General features: G+C 42.6%; 1 protein-coding gene across 1 annotated transcript; it reads right to left on the bottom strand.

The window, feature by feature from the left end:
- Positions 1-819: 819 nt before the first annotated feature.
- Positions 820-20,604, bottom strand: LOC122779707 (fibroin heavy chain-like). Its single transcript, XM_044042293.1, has 50 exons — positions 20,488-20,604; positions 16,703-16,891; positions 16,198-16,416; positions 16,080-16,100; positions 15,793-15,945; positions 14,469-14,552; positions 14,197-14,386; positions 13,832-14,139; positions 13,596-13,664; positions 13,441-13,488; positions 13,288-13,350; positions 13,149-13,196; positions 12,971-13,033; positions 12,818-12,862; positions 12,522-12,704; positions 12,309-12,430; positions 11,918-11,921; positions 11,835-11,870; positions 11,365-11,745; positions 11,210-11,242; positions 10,703-11,131; positions 10,560-10,664; positions 10,427-10,456; positions 9,893-10,084; positions 9,490-9,516; positions 8,930-9,151; positions 8,816-8,848; positions 8,171-8,206; positions 7,955-8,089; positions 7,816-7,869; positions 7,633-7,683; positions 7,428-7,511; positions 7,285-7,308; positions 6,428-6,487; positions 6,083-6,286; positions 5,800-5,964; positions 5,674-5,712; positions 5,527-5,577; positions 5,140-5,430; positions 5,012-5,068; positions 4,599-4,913; positions 4,005-4,415; positions 3,889-3,915; positions 3,375-3,686; positions 3,172-3,231; positions 2,991-3,056; positions 2,838-2,888; positions 2,633-2,656; positions 2,251-2,316; positions 820-2,116 (listed from the first exon to the last, which is right to left on the bottom strand). Exons 1-50 carry the CDS (start codon positions 20,561-20,563, stop codon positions 2,073-2,075), a joined length of 6,000 nt encoding a protein of 1,999 aa, XP_043898228.1. The 5' UTR covers positions 20,564-20,604; the 3' UTR covers positions 820-2,072.
- Positions 20,605-23,977: the final 3,373 nt, after the last annotated feature.

Here is a 23,977-nt window from a genome sequence, read left to right as displayed (position 1 = left end):
GATTGAAAAAAAAAAAAAAATTAAGTTTGGCCCTAATACTCCGTCATAGATGACAAAGTAAATTGTGGTTTTAAACTTCCATGTCGTCTTCATGGACAGAAAACGACTATGCACTAGAGCTGAAACAATTAATCGATTACTAAATTAATTGTCAACTATTTTGATAAACGATGAATCGGTTTTAAGCTTTTTTCAACAAGATTTTTGATCGTTTCAGCTTCTTAAATGTGACAATTTTCTGGTTTCTTTGCTCCATATAAACAAAGAAAAACCAAACGATTACTCGATTAATCAAAAAAATGACACAATAATCCTTAGCTGCAGCTCTATATTGAACCTTTGTTATGTGACGAAAATAATGATATCAGGATATATTGTTTTTGTTTCAAATTACATTTTCTATAATTAGTGCAGCCACTAATGAATGTGTGCTACACAAACAGACAGATGGAAACATACGTCTGTGGCTTTGGGTGTCTTGAAATTATGAAATTATGTAATTCACAATCACATTATGTTTTTTTTGTCTCAGTGACATGGCGTTCCCTTGAGGGCTGTACGAAGAAATCAACACGGCTGCGTTTGTACAAGTGCTGCATGACCATGTGACGTATGCAGTGTTTGGTGAGTTTCAATGTTTTTTTTTTTCAGTATGTTGTTTCTCTTTTCTGTCAAACACGTGGTTATCAAAACTACACACACACACACACACACACACACGCACACACACACCATAAATCACCATCTGCCTCTGAATCTGCAGCTTCCTTTTTATCAAAGTGTGGACATAGCTGTGAATAATTGCCATAGCACTGTCTGTTAAAAACATTTTTTATCCTTTATTAGCTTTTTCGGAAAGTGTACAAAGGTGCACCATTTTCTTTCATAGGCCACATGAACACAAAAAAACAACAACACAGATATTAAAACACATGTTAAGCTACAGAAGAGTCACTTACACTGTTTTATCTGAACTATAATAGAAAGTACAGTGTAATTCAGCACACATCCAATGACAACGTAGACAACAAGGCAATTGTATTTATCATGAACACGACACACAAAGTAACTAGAACGTTCAACTATGCACTTATTTGAATTTGTAAAATACGACTAAATAAGTAAAAGAGCGTAGCCGCTTTCTGCTTTTTTTTCCTCGTCAGCATAATTTAAAATAACTTGTAAACGTGAACAATTTCCAACAGTGTTAAAGAAAGTAATAAAAGAGGACGCGGTAATCAAAGCTCCTTAGATCTTTAAAAATATCTTATCTAAGCCACATCGGAATATGACGGAAACACGTCCATTCAATCATGTAAAAATGTGTATGTTTTTGTAGCTATAAAACAGTGCTTTCAGTGTCGTGAAGGGAGTGTGTGTGTGTGTGTGTGTGAATTTCACACACACGAAGAACCTGCGGCCTCCGCGACCTGGTGATTCTGCTGAGACCGGCGCAAAAATAGCAGCCACCTGTTTCTCCCTTGAATGACAAGTTTCATCAACGGCAAAATTCATGAAACACTCTTTGCAGACCCTAAAGAAAACAAAAAAACAACACTCTGAAAGGAGCTTCCCTGAGGGAGTCCTTGTTCTTCACCAGAGGATTTAGGGTGACTCGGGAACACCAATGATGTTCAACGCAACAGCAATAAGAAAAAACTGTATTATAGCACATCTTGGTCATAAAATTAAAATGAAAGTCTTTGTTTGTATTTACCTCAGTGGTTCTCAGCCTGTCAGGCTAGTCAGGATGCCCAGAGAGTCATGAGGTGATTTATTTAGTTAAAAAACAACTGTTTTTTTACAAATAAACATTTTCTTCATTTCATTTCACCTCATGCCTTGTCCATCAGTATCCCTGACTCTCACGGGCTGAGAACTGCTGTACTTGAAATAAAATAAAAAATAAAAATAAAAAAAAGACTTGCCTACATTCTAAAGCAAAATAAAAGGTAAAGTGTAGTGTATTGAAGCTTTTGGCTTCTATGGCAGGTTAGACATTTACAATCTGGGATCATGCAGTAGCACCACTGTTGTTTTTTTAATGAGGTCACTTCCTGTCTGCTGGTCTCTCACTTCCTCCTCTGGCCACAGTAGCTGCCCTGACAGCCGGCACCTAAATAGCAGAAGAGAAGAAATGACTCTTCCCTTGGTTAAATTGTGCAGTTAGAAATGAATTGCTATTATAACGCTGCTATTTTCTTTTCTTTAAAGTACAATGCAATAGCTTACAGTATTATTGTTTGTTACCTCTGTAGCCGCTAGATCCTAGTAAGGCCTGCATGGCTGCATATTTGGCTGCCTTCTGTGCTTTGGCTATGAGGGAAAGAAGAAATTAAAACGGAAAGTTACTCGTCAAATACTCAGATTATAAAAGCATACGTGACTTTAGACTTTGATGTGGGGAATGAGTGATTTACAAATTGACATAAACTTCAGTATTTTTAAGATTTCATTTCCAAATTTCATCCCCATCATTTATGGGGATGATAAGAAAACTAATTCACTTTTGTCTGGGTGACAAAATGCATCAGCAAAATTGTGTTATTTTAAAAAGACAGTATCAAACTGATATGGGTATCAGTAGATTATAGTAGTATAATTATTAGAGCATGCAAGTGAGTTTTCTTACATTTTTGCCCGGCCCCTGTATATCCTTGAAGACAATTACAAAAAAAGGGAAAAACTCATCATTAACAACTAATAACAGTTTTGTCAAGTCATCATTTGATGTGCCAGAAATGACAAGAATGCAAAATATACCAAGTAAGGTCTCACATACTTTTTACGTGCCTACATGTTTTAATTACAATGTATTTTCTGCCGAGAAGTCTTACCTGAATATCCTCCACCAGCTCCCCCAACATAGCCGGGGCCGACTCCCCCTGCTGGAACAGTGGACATATTACAGTCTGCATGACACATTGCAACTCTCTCGCTTGAGTTGTCGAATCTAAAACGATTCAATTAAATTGATTAAACTAAGAGACCTGGTACGCTGCCGACTCCTCCTGCTCCCTGACCTGCTCCTGCAGGTCCTCCAGCTCCTCCGACGCCTAAACACGCAAATGCAGTATTAACATTTAAAAATGTGACCTATTTTTAATTTTTTTTAATCTCATAAACACCAGACTGATGTTTGACATTTCCCTGTATGAACTAGAAACTCACCTGTGCCGCCTCCAGCGACACTGCCTGTCCCTGCACTAGGAATCCTTCCTCCTCCAACACCTGAACACAGGTGTGGTTGACATATATTAGTTTAAATGATTGACAAGTCATTTGTGATATTATGATATTATTGGTAGTGCTAGTTATTAGTAATTGTAATAGTAATCATGTACTTATTTATATCCATAAGAACAGAAACTCACCTGGTCCATAGCTGGATCCACCCAACTGTGAGCCATAACCAGATTTAGAAGGTTTCCTTGACCCAATTGCTTGTCCACTGGGCCCAAATCCAACCCCCCCCTGCCCAGTTCCAGTGCTAACTGGGCCATAACCACCAGGTCCATAACCACCAGTTCCGGCCCCACCGGGTCCGTAACCACCAGGTCCAGCTCTACCAGGTCCGTAACCACCAGTTCCAGCACCACCAGGTCCAGCACCCCCTGGCCCGTAACCGTAGGGGCCTGTTCCAGTTCCACCAGGGCCCACTCCTGCACCTCCTCCTAATACCCCTGCTTCAAGACAACAAGGCATATTCATGTATAAACATTCTGTATAAGCAAAATCGCACTCCATTTATTATCTACACATCGCTACAAGCAATAAAACTGTTCAACAATACAAAGACTTAATGTAACATAACTCTTTTATAAACTTTGTTCCTTAAATTGGCAAAGCTAACCCTACATAAACTACATATTTAGTGAAAACCCTCACCTGTACCATACCCTGCTCCTCCATAACCTGGAAAGGGACGAGAAAAGGTACATCAAAGTATTTTTTATTTATTTTTTTAATTCATTTCTTGTCTTCTTGAATGATCCAATACTTACCAGATTTAGCAGGTTTTCTTTTTCCTAATCCTTGCCCCCCTGTTCCTGTGCCAGCACCTCCTGGTCCGAAACCTGTTCCTGTGCCGGCGCCTCCTGGTCCAAAACCAGTTCCTGTGCTGGCACCTCCTTGTCCGAAACCTGTTCCTGTGCCGGCGCCTGCTGGTCCGAAACCTGTTCCTGTTCCTGTGCCACCTGGTCCGAAACCTGTTCCTGCACCGGTACCTCCTGGTCCGAAACCTCCTGTTCCTGTGCCACCTGGTCCGAAACCTGTTCCTGTGCCGGTGCCCCCTGGTCCGTAGCCTCCTGTGCCAGTACCTCCTGGTCCAAAGCCACCTGTTCCTGTGCCTCCAGGCCCAAAACCGCCAGGCCCATACCTGCCAGGTCCAGTGCCTGTTCCGCCAAGTAAAGTTCCTGCACATTTAAAAAGTTAATGAGTTTTTAATATTCCATAGCTAGTGTTTACACAAGCATAGAAGGCGCGTGTCAGATGTGTAGTGATTAGGTTGTTACATGGCATAATGCAAGATTAACATACATTCAGCACATACTTATTTATCAAATGTTGTTAATGTTGAAGTTACAGGGTAATTATACCTGATTTGGATGGTTTTCTTGCCTTTCCTAGTCCTTGACCTCCAGCAGTATATACACCAGGAATGCCCCCTGACCCACCAGCTCCATAGCTGCCTGGTCCTGTGCCAACACCACCTGGTCCATAACCACCTGGTCCTGTGCTAACACCACCTGGTCCATAACCACCTGGTCCTGTGCCAACACCACCTGGTCCTGTGCCAACACCACCTGGTACAGAGCTACCAGGTCCATAACTACCAGCACCAGGCCCAAAACCAGGTCCAGTCCCATAGACACTAGGTCCTACCCGCGTACCATCAGGCCTTATTCCATAACCTATAAAAAATAAAAAGTGAGTTTCTTTCTTTTTTTTTTTGCTTCTTTTTTTTTTACATGAATGTTTGTAAAGCAATCTCTGAGAATAATCATCTTACTTTTTGGTGGTTTGCCACTCCCAGTACCCAGAGCTGAACCTGTGCCATACCTGGAACCTGCAAAACAGAGCACGTTGTTTAAATTGGATCCATTTCCGTTTTTTAATTTTTTTAAAAGGTCAACGTACCACCGGGACCCACACCACCACCATAACCCCCGAGTCCTCCACCGACTCCACTAGGTCCCACTCCACCTCCAGCTCCTACACCTACACTTCCAGGACCAATTCCAACCCCAAGTGTTCCAGTTCCGCCAGGACCACCAACACCACCAATGCCTCTGCCTCCATAGCCTCCAGGTCCAGCTCCATATCCTCCAGGTCCGGCTCCATATCCGCCAGGTCCGGCTCCATAACTTCCTGGCCCAACTCCATAACCACCGGGTCCAACCTGGCCTCCGCCTCCCAGAGCTCCATATGCTGATGGAAAGTTAAAGACAATCCATGTGTCTTTCATCGCTGAAGTATTTGTTTCATTATGGAGATCAATTAAATTTTATAGACAGCTTTTAGAACCTTTGCTTGCTTTTCCTGTTCCAACTCCAGCTCCAACTGGATAACGTAATCCTGAGAAGGACAAAAAAAGAACACATTGAATTGTACTTTTTGTTTTTCAGTCACATCTGCAATTCAGATGGCAAAAGAGATTGAAAGTTAGCGTACCTCCACCTGGCAAAACTCCAGCTCCACCAGCACCGTAGCCTTTGGTAGATAATGTGTTAGGGTTAGGGTGAATATGTGAATGCAATATAGGCAACAGTATCAGTGTTTAACGTCATAGCAACTCACTTTTTCCAGGTTTAAGAGTTCCTGCTCCTACTCCAGGAACCAACCCTGCTCCTCCAGGACCACCTCCAACTCCTCCAGATGCAGCTCCAACACCAGTGGGACCACCTCTAACTCCTATGACAGTACTGACTCCACCAGGTCCACCCCCTGCAGCAGTCCCATCAGCTAAGAAAGCAATGTAAATATCTTTTTCATTTTTTTGGATGAATTATGGTACACGGTTTTCAATTTTGAATGGTGGCAAATGTAAGACGGGTCAAAATTATAGCTTTAAAATCAACACCTTTGAGTGGTTTTAGTGTTCCTCCTACTCCACCAGTTGTGTTAGTTGGTCCAACTCCAGTTCCACTACCTGAAACCCCACCTGCTCCTCCTACACTAGTAGGACCCCCTCCAACTCCTCCGCCAGTGCCTCTTGAACCGTCTCTCTCACCATCAGGGCCTCCCTCTCCATCTCCTTCACCTGGTGTGTCACCTCTGGGTACACCTGCAGAGACACACACACACACACACACACACACAAAGACACCAAAAGCCGTATTTTAGCTCAGGATTAAAAACTAGAATCGAGAACAGAGTCATAGATGTTTGACATCTGAACGTTAAGATCTAGATTTACTCTGCTCACCTGGAGGTTTGAGAGGTTTGGCTCCAGGCAGTGTTCCTCTTGAGAGATCATCAACAGAACCTTAGAAACAAAGTGCATCCCTTCATGGTCATTATTTATTCATCTTCTATGTCTATGTGTTGAATTCTCACCATGAAGAAATGTGGCTGCTTTGAGAGCTAAAGGACGACATAATGTTCCTCATTAAGTGCTTGGTTATGTACTGTATGTGGCTGGTGCTAAATCTCACCTCCAGAGGGATTTCTAGGAAGTTCTGGCATCAGTTAATATATGTCAATCCTGTATCCTATAATCCTATCCATACCACGGATGATTGATGTATATCCCATATGGCAGATTTTATGGTGAAATCATGCCCATGCTAATTCAAAGTCTGCTGTATATGATAATAATAATAAGCTTTGTTAACCTTTCACTAGCAGCATCAGGATACTTTTGAGTTATGTAATGCAGTCACAGAGTAGAGAACAAGTGCATTTAAACATATTCAATTGTTTAAATGAATATGAATACATTTAAATTAAAATGAATATTGTGGCCTATCAAAAAGCTATTGAAACTAATGGATACACATGTATTATGCACCAAATAAAAAAAATATTGGATTATTTTAGAGAAAAGCTTTCAAGAAAAACAGGATTCTATGGATCTTTAGGGGAAAAAGAAAAGGTTGTTTTCATTATTTTACACCCTCAAGTTCAGAAGAGAATTGTGACTGTGTAATATACTGTCTATAGTAAATGACTGCTTGGTCCACTGTCCACACCTAAATCTAAATCTAGAAAACTTTCAACCACAGGCAGTGGTGCTGTGTTCACAGATAATCATGCATGGCTTTGAAAATGATTGATACTGACCTGGTACGTCAGTCCCATTGATCGCTGTTTGTATAAAGATGATTGAAAGAAAAATCAGTCACATTTTCATTCATGCTACAACACCTTTGCATTGTATTAATATGCATTTGTATTTACATGTAGTTTAACACGAACAAGAATACCTGGTTTCGCTCCAATGATGGGGATTCCCGTTCCACTCAGCCCATCTCGAGCGCCACCGTCCACTGGTCTGCCACCCACACCTCCTGTGTCAGTATTAATATATCAAGTTATTGTCTGATGCTATTAAATGCTCTTTTCATACATGACATCTTTATATTATCCTTATTTTTAGAGGAATCTGCAGGAGTCTAAATTTAAACACACCTTCTCCAGTGCTTCCAGAACCCTCTATCACACTGCCAGTGGCACCATCGCCTGGAATAAAGTATTGTTTACATTTGTGTTATGCATGTTTGACATTATAATGGAATCTAAATGTATTACTGTGTTAATACGTGACTGAAATGTGATTTTTGTCTCACAGTGCTGAACAGATACTGTATGTACCTTCTGGTGTGGGAGATGGTGTTCCTCCAGCACCTCTTTCGCCCCCAGGTCCTCCTAATGCAGATGTGACAGATTATTGCACAGATTATCTAACAAGTGAATAATTAATGTTTTTCTAATCTGTCAAACAGGATTTTACCACTGGGCCCAGATGTTGTCCTTGCACTGCCGCTAGTGCTGGTGCCATTCGCTGAAACACCAGTGCCGTTCGCCGTGGCTGCTCCTCCAACACCCGTGCCTGCTGCTCCCCCGGGTGTAACTCCACCAGGTTGCACTACAGTTTATAAAATCAAATTATCAAAATACCAATTCAGGCATTGATAAAGAATATTCTACTGGACAAACTACGCCTTACCATACTTTGGAGCTTTAGATCCAGCTGTGCCATAGCCTGAGGATCAGAGTAAATGAGACACTGAAGTTGATTATTGAATTATTCTTTTTCCAAAATCAACAAAATTGTTGTTTATGGGAAGGATTTTGTCTATGGCAGGTACTTTGAAATAAGAAATACTGCCTTTTGTATGTATGTAAATGTGATTGTTGTCTCCCTTCCATTACAGAATAGGTGGTTTTACTTGTGTTGGTATTAAGCAGATATGTCATCAACTGTCATTGTGAAGCAGGAAACGTTTGACCTAATAATCTGACCAGTATTTCAGGACGGAATAACAATGCAGTGAATACTTGTTGCTGCAGTTCCTACTACCCACCAATAGAGGTCAATGAAGGAACGTTACATGGGATTTGATATGAAGATAGATGTCTGTGATAGAATGTTTAGATGTCTCACATCTAAACATTCAACATATCTACAATACTTGTTAGAATTGTTGAAATTCTGCAGACCAGGAACTCATTTTACTCATTCTGCAATGTATAATACTTAAGCAACAAGTACCACAACTTGACCTATACCCCAGGTTAAAATAAAAATGTTTTACTGCAAGGAAAGCATTATCATTATGTATTTACTGGACAAAAATTGACAGTTTGATACCGTATTTAGCAGCTTTTGATCCAGGTCCGTATCCTGTAAATAAAACATATAATTTAATAAACATTAAGACAAGATTTAGGTGCAGTTTGTATTTGGCAAATGGTATCATCAAACCTGTTCCATATCCAGCCCCTGGTCCTGTACCATAGCCTCCACCAGGTCCATAACCAGCACCAGGTAAAGTTCCATATCCACCAGGTCCATAGCCACCAGGTCCATATCCTGTTCTTCCAGTTCCTAGAGCTCCTCCAGTCCCAGGGCCGTAGCCACCTGCTGCCGGGCCACCAAATCTTGCATCCAGACCAGATCCTGGAGCTCCACCACCACCAGGAAGCCCTGCAGTGGGAAACAAAGGTGTGGTATAGCTTAAAATATTATTCAAGAAATCCTCCCACTCTATCAAAGACATTTCTTGCATGAAAGTAGTAAAAAAAAATGTGCATTAAATCTCGCTATTGTTTTTATGAGATTTAATGCACATCACAGTCAAATCACGGTTTTAGTTTTATCTTAACTGACAGTTTAAGTGTCTTAAAAATAAATGTGTTGTAATAAACATCAAATTATTATTTGAACCTAATTATGAACCCTTATTTTGTCAATAATCACTGCATACGGCATATTTTTCCCAATACCTTCAACCCCAAAAATATTGAATAATTCGTATATCGCACCGTAAATGAGAGATCCCCCAGGATATCCTATGAGAAAAACATTAGAGATTAAAATATGTGTACACAGTTCTCGATCCGTTGGCTATCAGGTGAAGGTGTAGTTAGGGTAAAGGAAAATGTAATCTCTACATGTCCTTTACTTAACTTTAACTTCATCAGTGTGTTATGAGGTAATGCACTGAGAAAGAAGAAGAGCCTTAAACAATATCATGATTTGCAGATATGATCCAGAACTGTTCATTCAGTCTAATTGAGTATTTCTGATAAGGCCGTTGAAGGAGGCAATATCTGTGTAAATAATACTACAGTTTTATATTTAAAAAAAAAAAAAAACATGAATTAGTTGCTATTACATGCGTATTTCTATAGGTATGTTTCAGAGGAAATGTTTTGCTGTACGTACCTCCAGCGCCGCCCGGCCCAAAGCCTCCCGGTCCACCTCCGGTTACAACACCAGTGCCAGGTCCACCACCAGTTCCCAATCCTGCTCCAGGTCCGCCACCCGTTGTTTGTGCACCTCTACCGGGGACGCCTCCTCCTACTCCGAGCCCAAGTCCTCCAGTACCCAGTGCACCTCCGGCCCCTCCAGGCAAACCTGCAGCATTTTATTCAAAAATGTAAACTGATAACACACACATTTTAGGTTTGATTTTGATAAGACGTTCACTCAGTTAACAGAGCTTTTACTAAGGGACCGTCAATAATTCCATTCACAAACAGGACACACCCCTTTTATTGGAGTTTGGTGCTTCCTATGTTACTTAATTATTCTAATAGAGTCACTGTCATGTGACCCACTGAATCCCAATCATATATGATTGTCTTGCTACCTTAAATAAACTGAGTACATATCTTTATTATTGAATTTGAATAGATATGATAATGGCCATAAGACCAGGTAATAAAAAAAAACTAATATTTCCTAATTGTTTCTCACCATATTTGCGGGCTTTGGCACCAGCATAACCTGCAAAATACATACGCAAACAAATTTGAATTAGTTAGCATTGGTTATTAGCCAGTGGATCTACATATGTATGTTGTTTCTATATCGTTAGCTTTCATCCTACCTCCGGGTCCATAACCTGCACCAGCTCCACCGGGTACGACTCCCCCTGCAGGTCCATAACCTGTACCAGCTCCACCGGGTACGACTCCCCCTGCAGGTCCATAACCTGTACCAGCTCCACGACTCCCCCTGCAGGTCCATAACCTGTACCAGCTCCACCAGGTACGATTCCCCCTGCAGGTCCATAACCTGTACCCGCTCCACCGGGTACGACTCCCCCTGCAGGTCCATAACCTGTACCAGCTCCACCGGGTACGACTCCTCCTGCAGGTCCATAACCTGTACCAGCACTTCCTGGTCCATAACCTGTACCAGCTCCACCAGGTCCGACTCCTCCTGGTCCATAACCAGTACCAGTGCCACCAGGTACAACTCCTCCCGCAGGTCCATAACCAGTACCAGTGCCACCTGGTACAACTCCTCCTCCAGGTCCATAACCAGTACCAGCGCCACCAGGTCCATAACCTGTACCGGCACCCCCAGGTCCGAATCCACCTGGTCCATAACCCGCACCTCCTGGTCCATAACCAGTACCAGTACCACCTGGACCTCCTAGTGCGCCACTTAACATTCCTATGAGGGAGTAATAATATCTTTGATATCCAACAACAATTCAGTTCCACATAGTTTTTTAGTTTGTGTTGTTCTTACCATATTTACGAGCTTTGGCATTGGCATCATAACCTGCAACACAGATAAAGTTGCTTTATATTTGCCTGTGTCTTTGTTTTTAATGTTAATAGTGTATCTCAAGCCGCTTATCTTGATAAATGTTTTGCTACACTCTCTAAAACATTAAATCTTACCCCCAGGTCCTGTTCCAAGTCCTGTTCTAGGTCCTCCTGATCCAGTTCCAGCACCACCTGGCCCATACCCAGTTCTACCAGGCCCATAACCAGCTCCTCCCAAGCCAGTTCCAGCACCACCAGGAATAAGGCCACCTGACCCAGTGCCAGCACCACCTGGCCCGAAACCGACCCCAGTACCAGGTCCTACACCTGTGGCGACTCCAGCTCCTCCCCCTGGTCCTCTGCCTCCAAGACCTCCAATCGTACCAGTGCTTGCGCCGCCTGGACCAAAACTATAGCCGCCACCCGGTCCACCAGTCCCTAAGCCAGTACCCAGCCCTGTGCCGAGGCCAACTCCGGCTCCTCCACCTGGTCCCCCTCCTCCCAGGCCTGTCTGACCTGGGGAAATTAAAGGTGCTTGTATCATAGCTACAAACTAAATGGTTTTTGAATGCACATTATTTATTATTTGTAAACGTATGTCTCACCATATTTGCGTGCTTTGGCTGAGCCAGGACCATAACCTGTGGAACAAAGCATGCCTTAATGTTAATATTTCACATAAAAATACCTTTCTGTAGACATAGAGAAAGAATTGAGGAGTATTAAATTACAGTGTAATAGATATGAACAGCAAAAAAAGAGTACACCTGGGCTGCAGTGTAAAATATACCTAGTAGCTGCTTAATTTGTGTAAAAAGTGTTACTTTCACTGAAAATATTCGTTAGATGCCTGGGTGGGGTTGTCCCTGAAAATCTGCTGATTATACAAAATTAACTGATTCACCTCTACTTTGGGGTTTCCAAAGGCAGAGGTCCTCTCACTAGTAGGGTTGCTGCTTTACATATTTATTTCCATAACTTTCCAGGCTACTTTCCGAAAGGTAATACTTTTTTTTAATCTCAACAGATTCTGACTTGATAAAAGTGCACTACTCCAGATTTACCTAATCCAGGCCCACCGCCAGTTCCAACTCCACCTCCAAATCCCGGTCCGCCACCTGTTCCGACTCCACCTCAAATCCTGGTCCGCCACCTGTTCCAACTCCACCTCCAAATCCTGGTCCGCCACCTGTTCCAACTCCTCCAAACCTGTTCCAACTCCACCTCCAAATCCTGGTCCACCTGTTCCAACTCCACCTCCAAATCCTGGTCCCCACCTGTTCCGACTCCACCTCCAAATCCTGGTCCGCCACCTGTTCCAACTCCTACTCCAAATCCTGGTCCGCCACCTCCAAATCCAGGCCCACCTCCTGTTCCAACTCCGCCTCCAATTCCAGGTGTTGCTCCTGCTCCGCCCCCAGGGAGTCTTCCAGCCCCACCCCCTAAAGCGCCTCCTTGACCAGCTCCAGCTCCACCTGGTTGAGAAAACTGTCACTCATGGAAAATGTAAGTACAAATTACATGGTAATGCCATTTCATTTCTGTTGTGTTGAACATGAGGTTGATGCCTCAACTAACACAACTTTACCATATTTAGCTGCAAGTTTGGCTGGATTCTTCGTTTTCCCTGATCCTGTAATTCACAGAATAAATGATTTAATAAATGCATTTCTTTTTTAGCATTTAATATCCACTTTATGTAACTGTACAGACAACTGCAGATGTATTGGTTGTTGTGTACCTGCTTTTGGTGATATGAGCGGGTAACCATGAAAAACCCCAGGCATTTGCTGTCCGCGACCATCTAAGATGAAAAAATACACAAAAAAATGCTCATCCTGTACACAAATAAAAACAAACTTTGTAAAAGTTATATTGTTCAATTCTGTAACAGTTTTTTTGGGCTTCATGACACTCACTGCCTGCTCCTCCTGGTCCAACACCTCCCTGACCGAGTTGTGCAGACCCTGCAAGGAATCATTTTAAATAATAGTTTATATTTTTAGGCCTGTGCAGCAAGTTGAGATGTTCTCCTCCATAACTAATGCGTTAACAAACCAGTCTGAGGCCCAACTCCAGTTCCTGTGGCCACTCCAGGTAGAACCCCACGGCCTCCAAAACCTAGTCATGAAAAGGCAATGAAAATAAAGTAAACACATTAAATTTGTCACAAGATTTCATGTTGTGTGTGTCTCCGGTGTTGTTGTGTACCTTGGCCAGGTACAAATCCACCTTGATAGAGCCCAGGTACACCTACCCCTGTGTGACAGCATAGGAACAATTAGAGAACTGTCTGAAGATGTCCGTGTCTCTGGTCGATCATAAATTATGAACTGAGCAAAAACAAAAGAGGTGTCTTGTTTCACCTGGAACTTGTTTAGGTGCTTTATTCTTCCCTCCAGGTCCTCCAGCAGTCGTACCAATCTGTGGAAGTACTGGAAATGACATGGAAATGAGTGTTTTATTTACCAGGTTTAAGTTCTCGTTTCACATTTGTTGCTACTTTGTAGAACAATTTTAATATAGTTTTAATGCATGTGATCATTACACACATCATCATTATATAGTAGAATATTAGTGTAATGGAAATCATATGATTTACCTCCACCAGGCCCTACTCCAGCACCAGCAGGTCCAAATCCAGTACCAGCAGGTCCAACTCCAGCACCACCAGGTCCAACTCCGGCACCACCAGGTCCAACTCCGGCGCCACCAGGTCCAAATCCAGTACCACCACGCCCAACTCCGCACCACCAGGTCCAAATCCAGCACCACCACCCACGCCAGCACCACCAGGTCCAACCACACCACCCGACCAACTCCAGCACCACCAGGACCAAACCCAGCACCACCAGGTCCAAATCCGGCACCACCAGTTCCAACTCCAGCACCACCAGGCACCACCAGGCCCTACACCAGCACCACCAGGGCACCACAACCAGCACCACCAGGACCACCAGGCCCTACACCAGCACCACCAGGTCCAAATCCAGCACCACCAGGCGCACCACCAGGTCCAAATCCGCACCACCAGGGCACCACCAGGGCACCACCAGGTCCAACTCCGCACCACCAGGTCCAAATCCGGCACCACCAGGTCCAACTCCGGCACCACCAGGCACATAGCCTGTTCCTCTAAGTAATGTTCCAAGCCCACCTAAGAAAATGAGAAAATTGTATAAATACTCTTTGCTATTGAACTAATGTAATGTCATTAATAACCAGTTGGGTGTATTTACTTGTTTTGGGAGGTTTGGGACCAGTTCCACCAGTTCCTGGGTATTGACCAGCACCACCTGGTCCATATCCACCTCCATATCCACCTGGGTCAAGACACAGCTTTTGCAATTACACAGACTGTATAGCAATCCATCCAGCCACACCTAATGATTACATAAAAGCAAAACCATACGTACGTAGTGCTTTATATTCTCTGCCATTGTGTCTACAATACACACTACATCACACAGTAATGGATTCAGTGTGTCCCTGTGCGACTTTGTAATGTGATACATTAGTTTTAATTAGTGTTCATGTTGACTTCTAAAAACTGTTGGATGGTTTGGCTGTAGACTCCAGGGAGGACTACGGCTTATGTTGAGAGAAGTTATTAAACTCCCTCCTCACATATAGCCTTTCAATTTGTGCACGTTACTAATTCATCTAATCTCTTTTTCTTGAGCGTAATCTAAATATAAGCAGCTTCAAGTCACAGTGTTTGTGGAATACTTTGCAGAGTTTTGTCTTGAGTTGGTTTTGTGTGTCATATGTTTGTTCACGTGAACCAGGGTGTTTGCGTGTCGTTCTTTCAGGATGGAGCAGAACAACACAAACACACTTTGTGGGCATTATTATGTAGTGCACTTGTGTGCACTAGGATGACCAGACTTTTGGTACACTGGAAAGTGTGACTCAGTTCTCTGCACGCCCCCCACTGACCCATTTCATACGAGCCAACATAATGGGAGGAATATAAAAGGTTCCACAAATACGCGGCTTAACCTCTAAGAACTGTTCGGATATTATCACCGGCATTCTTCATCCCACATTCGGCAACTCGCACGTTTGAAGAATGAAAAACAGAGACAGGCCTGAAATTCCAAAGCAAATCAGTCTTTCTGACTGATGTGATGATTTCCGCCCTTTATCTGGGGACTAATACGTTAGTCGTTATCACTGTATGTGTCCATGTGGCTGAGTGGCTTTGAGCTAGTGAGGAAATGAAATAAGGGTACATGTATGCAGTCCTTATCCTGCCGCACAGAATTTACCAGGGCAACAATATTTGCAGTACACGGCCTGATCACAGATTCACGAGGGAGTTCATCCTGGATTCAGCATGGATATCTAGTTCTGTCCAAACTAAGCAAACGTATGTCAGAACATGCACATCTATCCCCCTGCACTTCCTAGTGACATAAGATAAGATTATAACGGCATTGTCTATAACAGACAGTGTTCAAAAGAATATCCTATGCTTTTTCAATGCTTTCAGATAAGTTACGACTGTGTTTTATTTAGTCTTTTTAGCATTTGTATCAGATATATTTAACAAACTCATGCCTTGTCCACCTGGACCAACTCCCCCAGGTCCAGGTCGGTAGCCACCAGATCCAACGCCACCTGGTCCAAAACCACCTGACCCAATGCCGCCCAGTGGTCCGACACCTCCAGCTCCCTGTCCTGTTGTGAGTCCTCCACGTACACCGTAGCCACCTGCAAGAAAAAAAAAGAGTGTCAGATACACTGTTACACTCTGACTGGGTTCCAGTCAATGTGATCGTCTCTAGGTTTGTTCTGTTTTGGTCAAAAATCAATACTGTTACATTCACCAAGCCTTATAGTCTCACCTGTTTTTGGAGGTTTTCCGCCTGAAGATAGAAATCATAACGGTTGAATCAACAATAGTATACTTGGAAAAAGGGAGGAATAATAAATCAAGACATCAACCAGCCATATTTGTCTCACCAGCCCCAACACCTCCAGGCACCACTCCTAGTCCACCACTGCCTGGACCAAAGGTGCTGGGCCTGTAGCCGCCTGGTCCAACACCTCCTGGTCCAACTCCTCCTGGACCGACTCCACCTGGTCCAACTCCTCCTGGACCGACTCCACCTGGTCCAACTCCTCCTGGACCAACTCCTCCTGGTCCAACTCCTCCTGGTCCAAATCCTCGTCCTACTCCGCCTGAAGAATGAAGTCACCAGGATAATGTGAGTTTAAAACAAGCTTAAATTGTCACCCACAATGTTTTGAAAATGAAAGCAGCAACATGTTTTTCATACATGCGACTTTGTTTCCTATGGCTGAAGTTAATATGCAGTATTTATTATTAGTATAGTATAACTTTTTTTTACTTTGCTTCTAACCTATAAATGATGATTTTATGTTCTCTCAAACATAAAATACACCATTCCTTACATTTACTCATTTATTTATGTTCAAAAATTAAGTCGTCATCATAATTAATCACCTCCACCGGCTCCTGGTCCAAAAGTCCCGAGACCAGCACCAGCTCCGCCTGGTTGAAATCCAGTCCCGGCTCCTCCTCCATATCCTGGTCCTGTCCCACCTGGTCCAAATCCAGTTCCAGTTCCTGCACCAGCACCTATGCCGGTTCCAGCTCCAGCTCCTCCACCGGCACCAGTAGGTATGTAAACACCTAAGACACATAAACAGTCACATAATGAGCAAAACCAAGTATATTCCCTATTATTAATCATTATTGGTGCACTGGTCACTTCATTAGAGCAGAACTTTGGATTCAGCTGAGACGTGACATCCATGAATGAGTCGCTAATAGATGACGGGATTTGTGGAATTTATGAGTCATCAGTGAGGACTAACGAGGCACCAGCGCTTCATAAAACCACTTAATTTGTCTAAATAACAGGGATTACATTTAACAAGTACGGTCAGTCGCCACACAAGCAGACAAAAAGGAAACTGTAGTTGTGTGTGTGTGTGTAATGATTATCAACTCTGACTTTTCACTGCAGTTGATAACAAGCAGTGCCTCATCCAAAAGGCATGTTTCTCTGGCCATTATTCTCATTGTAGTGGCGAAAGTACACGTAATTCCAAAGCCACTGAATAGTCGTTAACTATAATCAGGTTTCAATTGGCTTGATTCATAGGTACTGTTGTAATTCATCAATCACAAAGGCGAGAGAGAGTTGTGTTTCCACTTTATTTCCACTTGCCAAACATCCAAGTTACATTTTTATCCACATGTATCAAAGCTTCTTTGGGATCAAAAACACATAGAAATATTCCCTTGATGTTCCAGGTTGTGAATGACGATCTATAGATTCCAACAGTAAGACAACGCAACCTAATGTCACGTATTGACCTGACCAAAATTTAGCACAGCTTTTAAAACGGACACATCCTTGTTACACCAAAATTTAGCACAGCTTTTAAAACGGACACATCTATCCAACGGCTAGATATTTTTAATCTCCCAATTCTTTATCATAGCCAACAAAGATATCAAAGTGTCCATGGTAGCTTTTATGTAAAGAACAAAATAACATCAGAAAGGCAGCAAAGCCACATTCCTTTCCTTGCAAGAATATTCAATTAAATCAAAGGCTTAAGGCCAACTGTTAATAAATTACATTGTAACAAGTGTCAAATCTTGCATCAGCCATCCGGCCTAATCCTGAACTAAAACTCCTATATTCTGTTTGGCAAATCACAATAGCCGAGAATAGAAACACAGAGCGCCAACAGCTATAAAAGGAAAAAAAGGTTTTTCAGATCACATGGCCCAGATGTGAGAAAAAAGAGGTCAGTGGGGACTCCTAAAGAATGCGAGTTACTGATTTCACAGTAACGCCATGTACAGCGCTTTGACAGCACACAGTAAATAAGTTACCTCTTTGGTCATTTCATTCTGCACGACTGAAAACTATTCCATCTCCCACAAGCTGTTTTTTTAGGAGGGAAAATTGCACACAGAGTATCACACTAGAACATGAGATAAAACATAAAGGAGATAAGAGATTTTTAACAGTTAGATTAGTAACTCCTCCTATTTAATTTTTTTCTCTTCTCACAATATTATACTGCAACAGATTTTAGTCACATTCAGTTTCTTTTAGTCTCTAACATGCAACCGTCCTACACCTTTGTTGGATGGTTGACCAGAGAGTTGGATTTTGGAAAGCCCTTGGGTTTACATTTTCAAGTCCGCACTTGACCCACATGAGGGTCGTGGTTGGCGGCAATCTCAGCTGACATAGGGCGAAAGGCGCCCTGGACAGTTCGCCAGTCCATCACAGGGCCACATATAGAGACCATCCACTCACACTCCTCCTAATTTAGTGCAGAGGTCTCAAACCTGCGGCCCACGGCCCCCCCAATCAAATGAATGCGACATGTCACTTTATGTTAAGTTATAATGGGTTATTTCTGTATTATTTATTTATTTTTTTTAATTAATAGATTAATTTTGTGTCATAAATATGATTATTTTGTGGACTATGTACGTTTGAGACCAGGGGTCCAAACTCAAATCATTGACCTAATCCCCATAATGTTTTTGGACTGTGGGAGGAAACCGGAGAACCCGAGGAAAACCCACGCACACACGGGGAGAACATACAAACCCCATGCTACTCGTTGACACAAATATCTTATCAGCCAATCACGCGGCAGCGACTCAATTCATTTTGGCTTGTAGATACGGTCAAGACGACCCAGCTGTTGAAACCAAACATCAGGATAAAAAAGGAAAATTGATTTAAGTGACTTTGACTGTAACATGGTTGTTGATGCCAGATGGGCTGGTCTTAGAAACTGTTGATCTACTGGGAATTTCAAGCATAACCATCTCCAGAGTAAGTTTAAAAAAAAAAGCAAATATCCAAAATGACTTGCTGATGCCAGAGGTCAGAGGAGAACGGCCAGATTGATTCAAGATGATTCGAAAAGCAACAGTAACTCACAAAGTGACTCAAAACAACCTCTCGTTACAGATAGGGTATGGAGAAGATCGTCCCTGAATGGACAACCATGAAGCAGATGGGCGACAGCAGCGGAAGAGCGGATCAGCCACTTTATCAGGTACTCATAATGCCTAAATAAGTGGCCGGTGAATGTATATTGCATATATCTATTGACACAAAGGCAGGGGCGCACATTTTTGGTTGGCTAAATGCCAATTTAGCACCAGCTTCCATGATTTTATTGATTCTTTCAAGGTTTTCTCACCATCCGTCCAAAACCTTAAGTTTTTCATTACTTTGTTCATGTAATATAATGGTTCGGTTTTCCTTTCCGTGAGCAAAACAGCCTAGCTCAGCGTTTAGTGTAAAACATGTCATGAGAACTTATCCTGTTGGCTGGCCGACTCACAACATACCTTGTTTTGGTTCAGCCGGCGACGTTCGTTATCATCTCCCGCTCTCTCTTCAGCTCCTTAATGTGTTAACCACTCAGTCTGCCGTCTCCAATATTTAACTGTTGCTGTTATCGTGAACAATTAAAGTCGACTCTCCCAAAAGTATAGAAACATAGGTGCAAACACTCATCCTTGAAGCGACCAATGGCAAGTCTCTATCCTCTGTGCTGACTCTTCCCGAGTCTGACCTTACACATTACACAACAGCATGAAACACTTTAAAACCACCTGGGCTGTCAGACCTCATACATGCTAAGAGGAAAAAGATTTGAGGTATTATACTGCACTATGACTTGTTTTAGGATTGTCATTCTTACTGAGATGCATAAACAGTTCTTCTATACAAAAAAAATCTGCGTGCAAAGTTGTGCAAATAGAAATCATTCAACAAAAATGTCAACAAAGGCATGTTTTGTTTTTACAGAGGACAAAAAAAATGCGAGCGTTGACAGTAATTTTGATAAAAGAGTGTTGAAGCATGTCCAACATAAGCTCAGTCCATTAAACCCCACTCGCACAGGAAAAAAGATCAGATAAAGGAAATACTGCAGCGATGTTAATGATGATGTTTATGAAAGGTGACTTTATTGGTCACTTTCTCAGTGAAAACCACTCTAAAGAAAACACTTTATTGTCAAATGTTTGTGCATTCCAGGAACGTAGCCTTAAGTCTGTAGCAGCAAACGTCTACTTATCATATAAATCAGCTTCTCACATATCAGAATAGTAAAATGTGCAGAACTACCGGCACACCAAACATGCATCACTCCTCTGCTGCGCGAATCCGTCATCACCTGATCCCCACAGGTGCTACACAGCCACACGCGTGCAAAGTCAAAAAGGGGACCCACCTCCTTGCAGTGACGGTTTCCACAGAGCCAGGAGAAGGACTCCATGGAAGTATGAAGCCACTGTCCCTCTCGCCATCTTGCTCCCAAATGTCCCTCTCCTCTCCAAAGCTGCAGGTTTTATCCTCAGCAAGCCTATCAGGAATTAAAAAGGCCTTCTGAAAGAAGGAGGGAAAATGAAAGAAGGGTGGGGGGCAGGATGCAAGAGAGTACAGTATGTAATTGGCTAAGAGACACACAGAGAGTGATAGACAAGAAGAGGGAGGGAGAGAAAGCACAATGGATCACCTCATTATACCAAATAGGTTGTTCCAACCCCCCCCCATGACTATTAGACTGCATTTACATGGTCCTGCAGTCTGAAGTCTGACGGAGGGCAGAGGAGAATGCATGAGAGACTCGGCAGTCAATAAATTGTGTTTCTCTTCAGACACCTGGAAAAACTAACAGGAAACAGTGCCAGAGGTTTTTCTCTCAGAGTTCCAAACAGGTGTGAATGAAGCTGCAGTGACTCAATCCAACCTGCTGCTCGTGAATCTTTGGCACATTTTCATAAACTAAACAACTATAAATAAAATCCCAATGACAACATAAATAGCACGAGGCTTACATGTAACCGTTGATGATGGACAGATACCTAAACAATAGTAGCTGTGCCTGTAATGTGAAATATGCATGTGTATGTGTGAGCATCAGGGGGGTAGAGGTAGTTTGGCACACATTAGGGCTCGTTTCCAAGAAACAAAATCAGAGGAAATGAAAGCCCCCATTCTCTCTCTAGTCAAATAAAATAAAAACCAGAAACATGTGAATCCCTGTGACTCCGAAGCATCATCTGAATCTGTGAAACAAACGTCGGGAGGAGAGTAACACTGAGGAGTTTACAACCGAGCGTGGAGGACAGAAAAAAACAAACAAAAAACGCAAAACACCAAGAGGAGAAGCAAATGTAAAAAATTAGATCTGCAGTGGTATTTATTTTCCTAATAAGAAAAAGTCACATCATGATCAGAGAGGTCAATTGACTAAGATGGTTCCGTGGGTTCTTTATTTTTTTGCTCTCCACCTCGAGTCCGAGTGGTCGCAGAGATTCACACTGGTCCGGAGACCTGGGAACAATCACTGTTTTTGTTTCGACCAGTGGTATTGCTGGGGTTTTTCTCCATGTTTGGGCTGGCTGGTCCTGTCCCAACTCCTCAGGGCCGAAGTCTGAATCTGGCAAGAGTCTGAAACATTCTCTTTGTTTTGCTGGTAATGGGCTTGGAAACAGATGAAGTAAATGAGCTAATGGCACTCGTACACTTGGTGAGGATCGGAGGCTGAGGGCAGGGGGAAGAGGAGCGTCGCGCTCGCCGCTTGTCAGAAATATGTCACGTCGCAGTTGATGAGTGGACATGAAACCGTATTCACTGACTTACCCCTGAGTTCATGATCTGATTATCAAAAAAAAAAACCTTATTATTCCATGCAGCCCTAGGATCTCTGGGCTCATGCCCCCCACTGAGAAAGCCAACCAGGGCCTGGAAGTAAGAGTGATCTCATTATGTAACCCATTTTTTCCATGCTGTTTTTAGTCTCGCTGCCACAATGAAATGATGTTTATGACAAAAGAAGCACAACCTAATGAGACTCTTACCTGAGGCAGATGTTTGTGATATGTGATCGCGTACAGGCTTTGGAGTTCTGTCGAAACGTGGTCGAAGTTCGAGAACAAATACATCATGAATGTAGTTGTATTTCTGCACGAGCGACTGTTGTCACTCGCCGTGTATTTACGTTTGTATGCGAGACAGAAACGGGGGAGAGAGAGGCACTGCTACCTGACCACCCATAATTGGTCTTAAAGTGCAGTTTATTGCTCTGTGTTCGGATTTGATGGAACTACATAGTTATGCAGTGAAATAATCGCAGGGTAATAAGACTGAAAAAGGAAGGGTCAAATGAACACTATACACTGAGAGACATATGCATTTTTAAGCTTGTAGTCATTCATAATTTCTAATACAAAGGACAACAGTATTTTGTTAGCTACTCAAGAGACATAATGGTCAATTACTTTAAATCATAATAGATAGTAGGTTTGGTTTGGCTATATGTCCAAGGTATTTGTTTAAACTTAAATGAATACCTGAAGTTCCCCGCAGTCGGAATGAATCAACGACCTTCAAGACCTTATGTGTCCTCTGCCTGGTGCCAAAGCTTTCTAACTTTTAATAGATGAACTGATTTGCATTCCTTTAGTTTGACACCTGAGACTGAGGCTATAAAACCGCCCGACCACGTTTCACACAGCTGAAGAACTCGAGAGCAACTGGCGTGATGCAGAGTTAGAAAACTGGACCTGTTTAGTCAGTCTGAGCACAAGTTTCCTGCACGGTTACATCCCGTACGCTGACATGAGTACACCGACACCTGTGCACGCAAACCCGACGAGACAGATTAACTCAGCTTAGTCAATAAGTGGTGTTTTTGTTTTTCCTGTGTGGAGTTTGCATGCTGCCCCAATGTTTACGTTGGTTCCCGCCCAACATCTACAAAGCCATGCAAATGTGGTGCGATGGAGAAGGTGTAATAATTTTTCCCTTGGGGAATTAATAGAGTGCTATTCTAATCTAAAGGGCAGCTTATAAGTCCTGTAAGGGAATCAGATGTTTGCTTCCTTAGACCTTATGTTATTACTTGAATTTGAAAACACAAAACAAGCAAAACATAACATCACAAACAAGAATTACATATGGGGGCCACTTGGTTGGTGTAGTGGCAAGCACTCTTATCTTTGCAGCAAGAAGACCTGGGGTTCGAGCCCCAGTTAGAGGGCCTTTCTGCATGGAGTTTGCATGTTCTCACCATGTGTGCGTGGGGTTTCTCCGGGTTCTCCGGCTTCCTCTCACAGTCCACAGTTCAAATACACGTAAGATTAGGTGGATTGGACACTCAACTGACCGTAGGTGAGAGAGTGGAGTGAGAGAGTGGAGTGGCCCTGCGATGGATGGATGGATTCACATATGGACTTAAGCAGTTTCATGTTTAAAGGGCCACTTTGAGGCCACAGTACCTTGGATTAAAACATTGATGCTAAGATGCTGCACTTATACCCAACATTAAACCGTGATTATGCACAAATACGTAACTCTCCCACCATCGGTTTTTTTTATAGACTGAAAGTGATGAGAGGAGATGAGAGTCTATCACTTTAACTTCCTCTCTGGTTTCATATTTTCTATCTATATTTTAAGGTGTCTTCACTGCAGACCATCGATTGTCTTCTCCTCTGGTCGAGATGTTTTTGAGAGGGGTGCAGACCAACAGACCCAAAACATTATGTCTTATATGTCATAATACATTAATCGAAAACATGAATCCGTGACTCACTTTTGTCAGTATTGTTATCGTTAAATAATCAATTGCTGCTAATTTTTGTTGCACTGCGGCTACATTTTAGAACAGGCAGGCATGACATCATGTTGTGTGCATTTGGCTGGTGTGTAATGCA

The sequence above is a fragment of the Solea senegalensis genome, linkage group LG13 (assembly GCF_019176455.1).
Source record: "Solea senegalensis isolate Sse05_10M linkage group LG13, IFAPA_SoseM_1, whole genome shotgun sequence".
Taxonomy (NCBI): Eukaryota; Metazoa; Chordata; class Actinopteri; order Pleuronectiformes; family Soleidae; genus Solea; species Solea senegalensis.
This window is presented reverse-complemented; position numbering and strand designations above follow the sequence as displayed.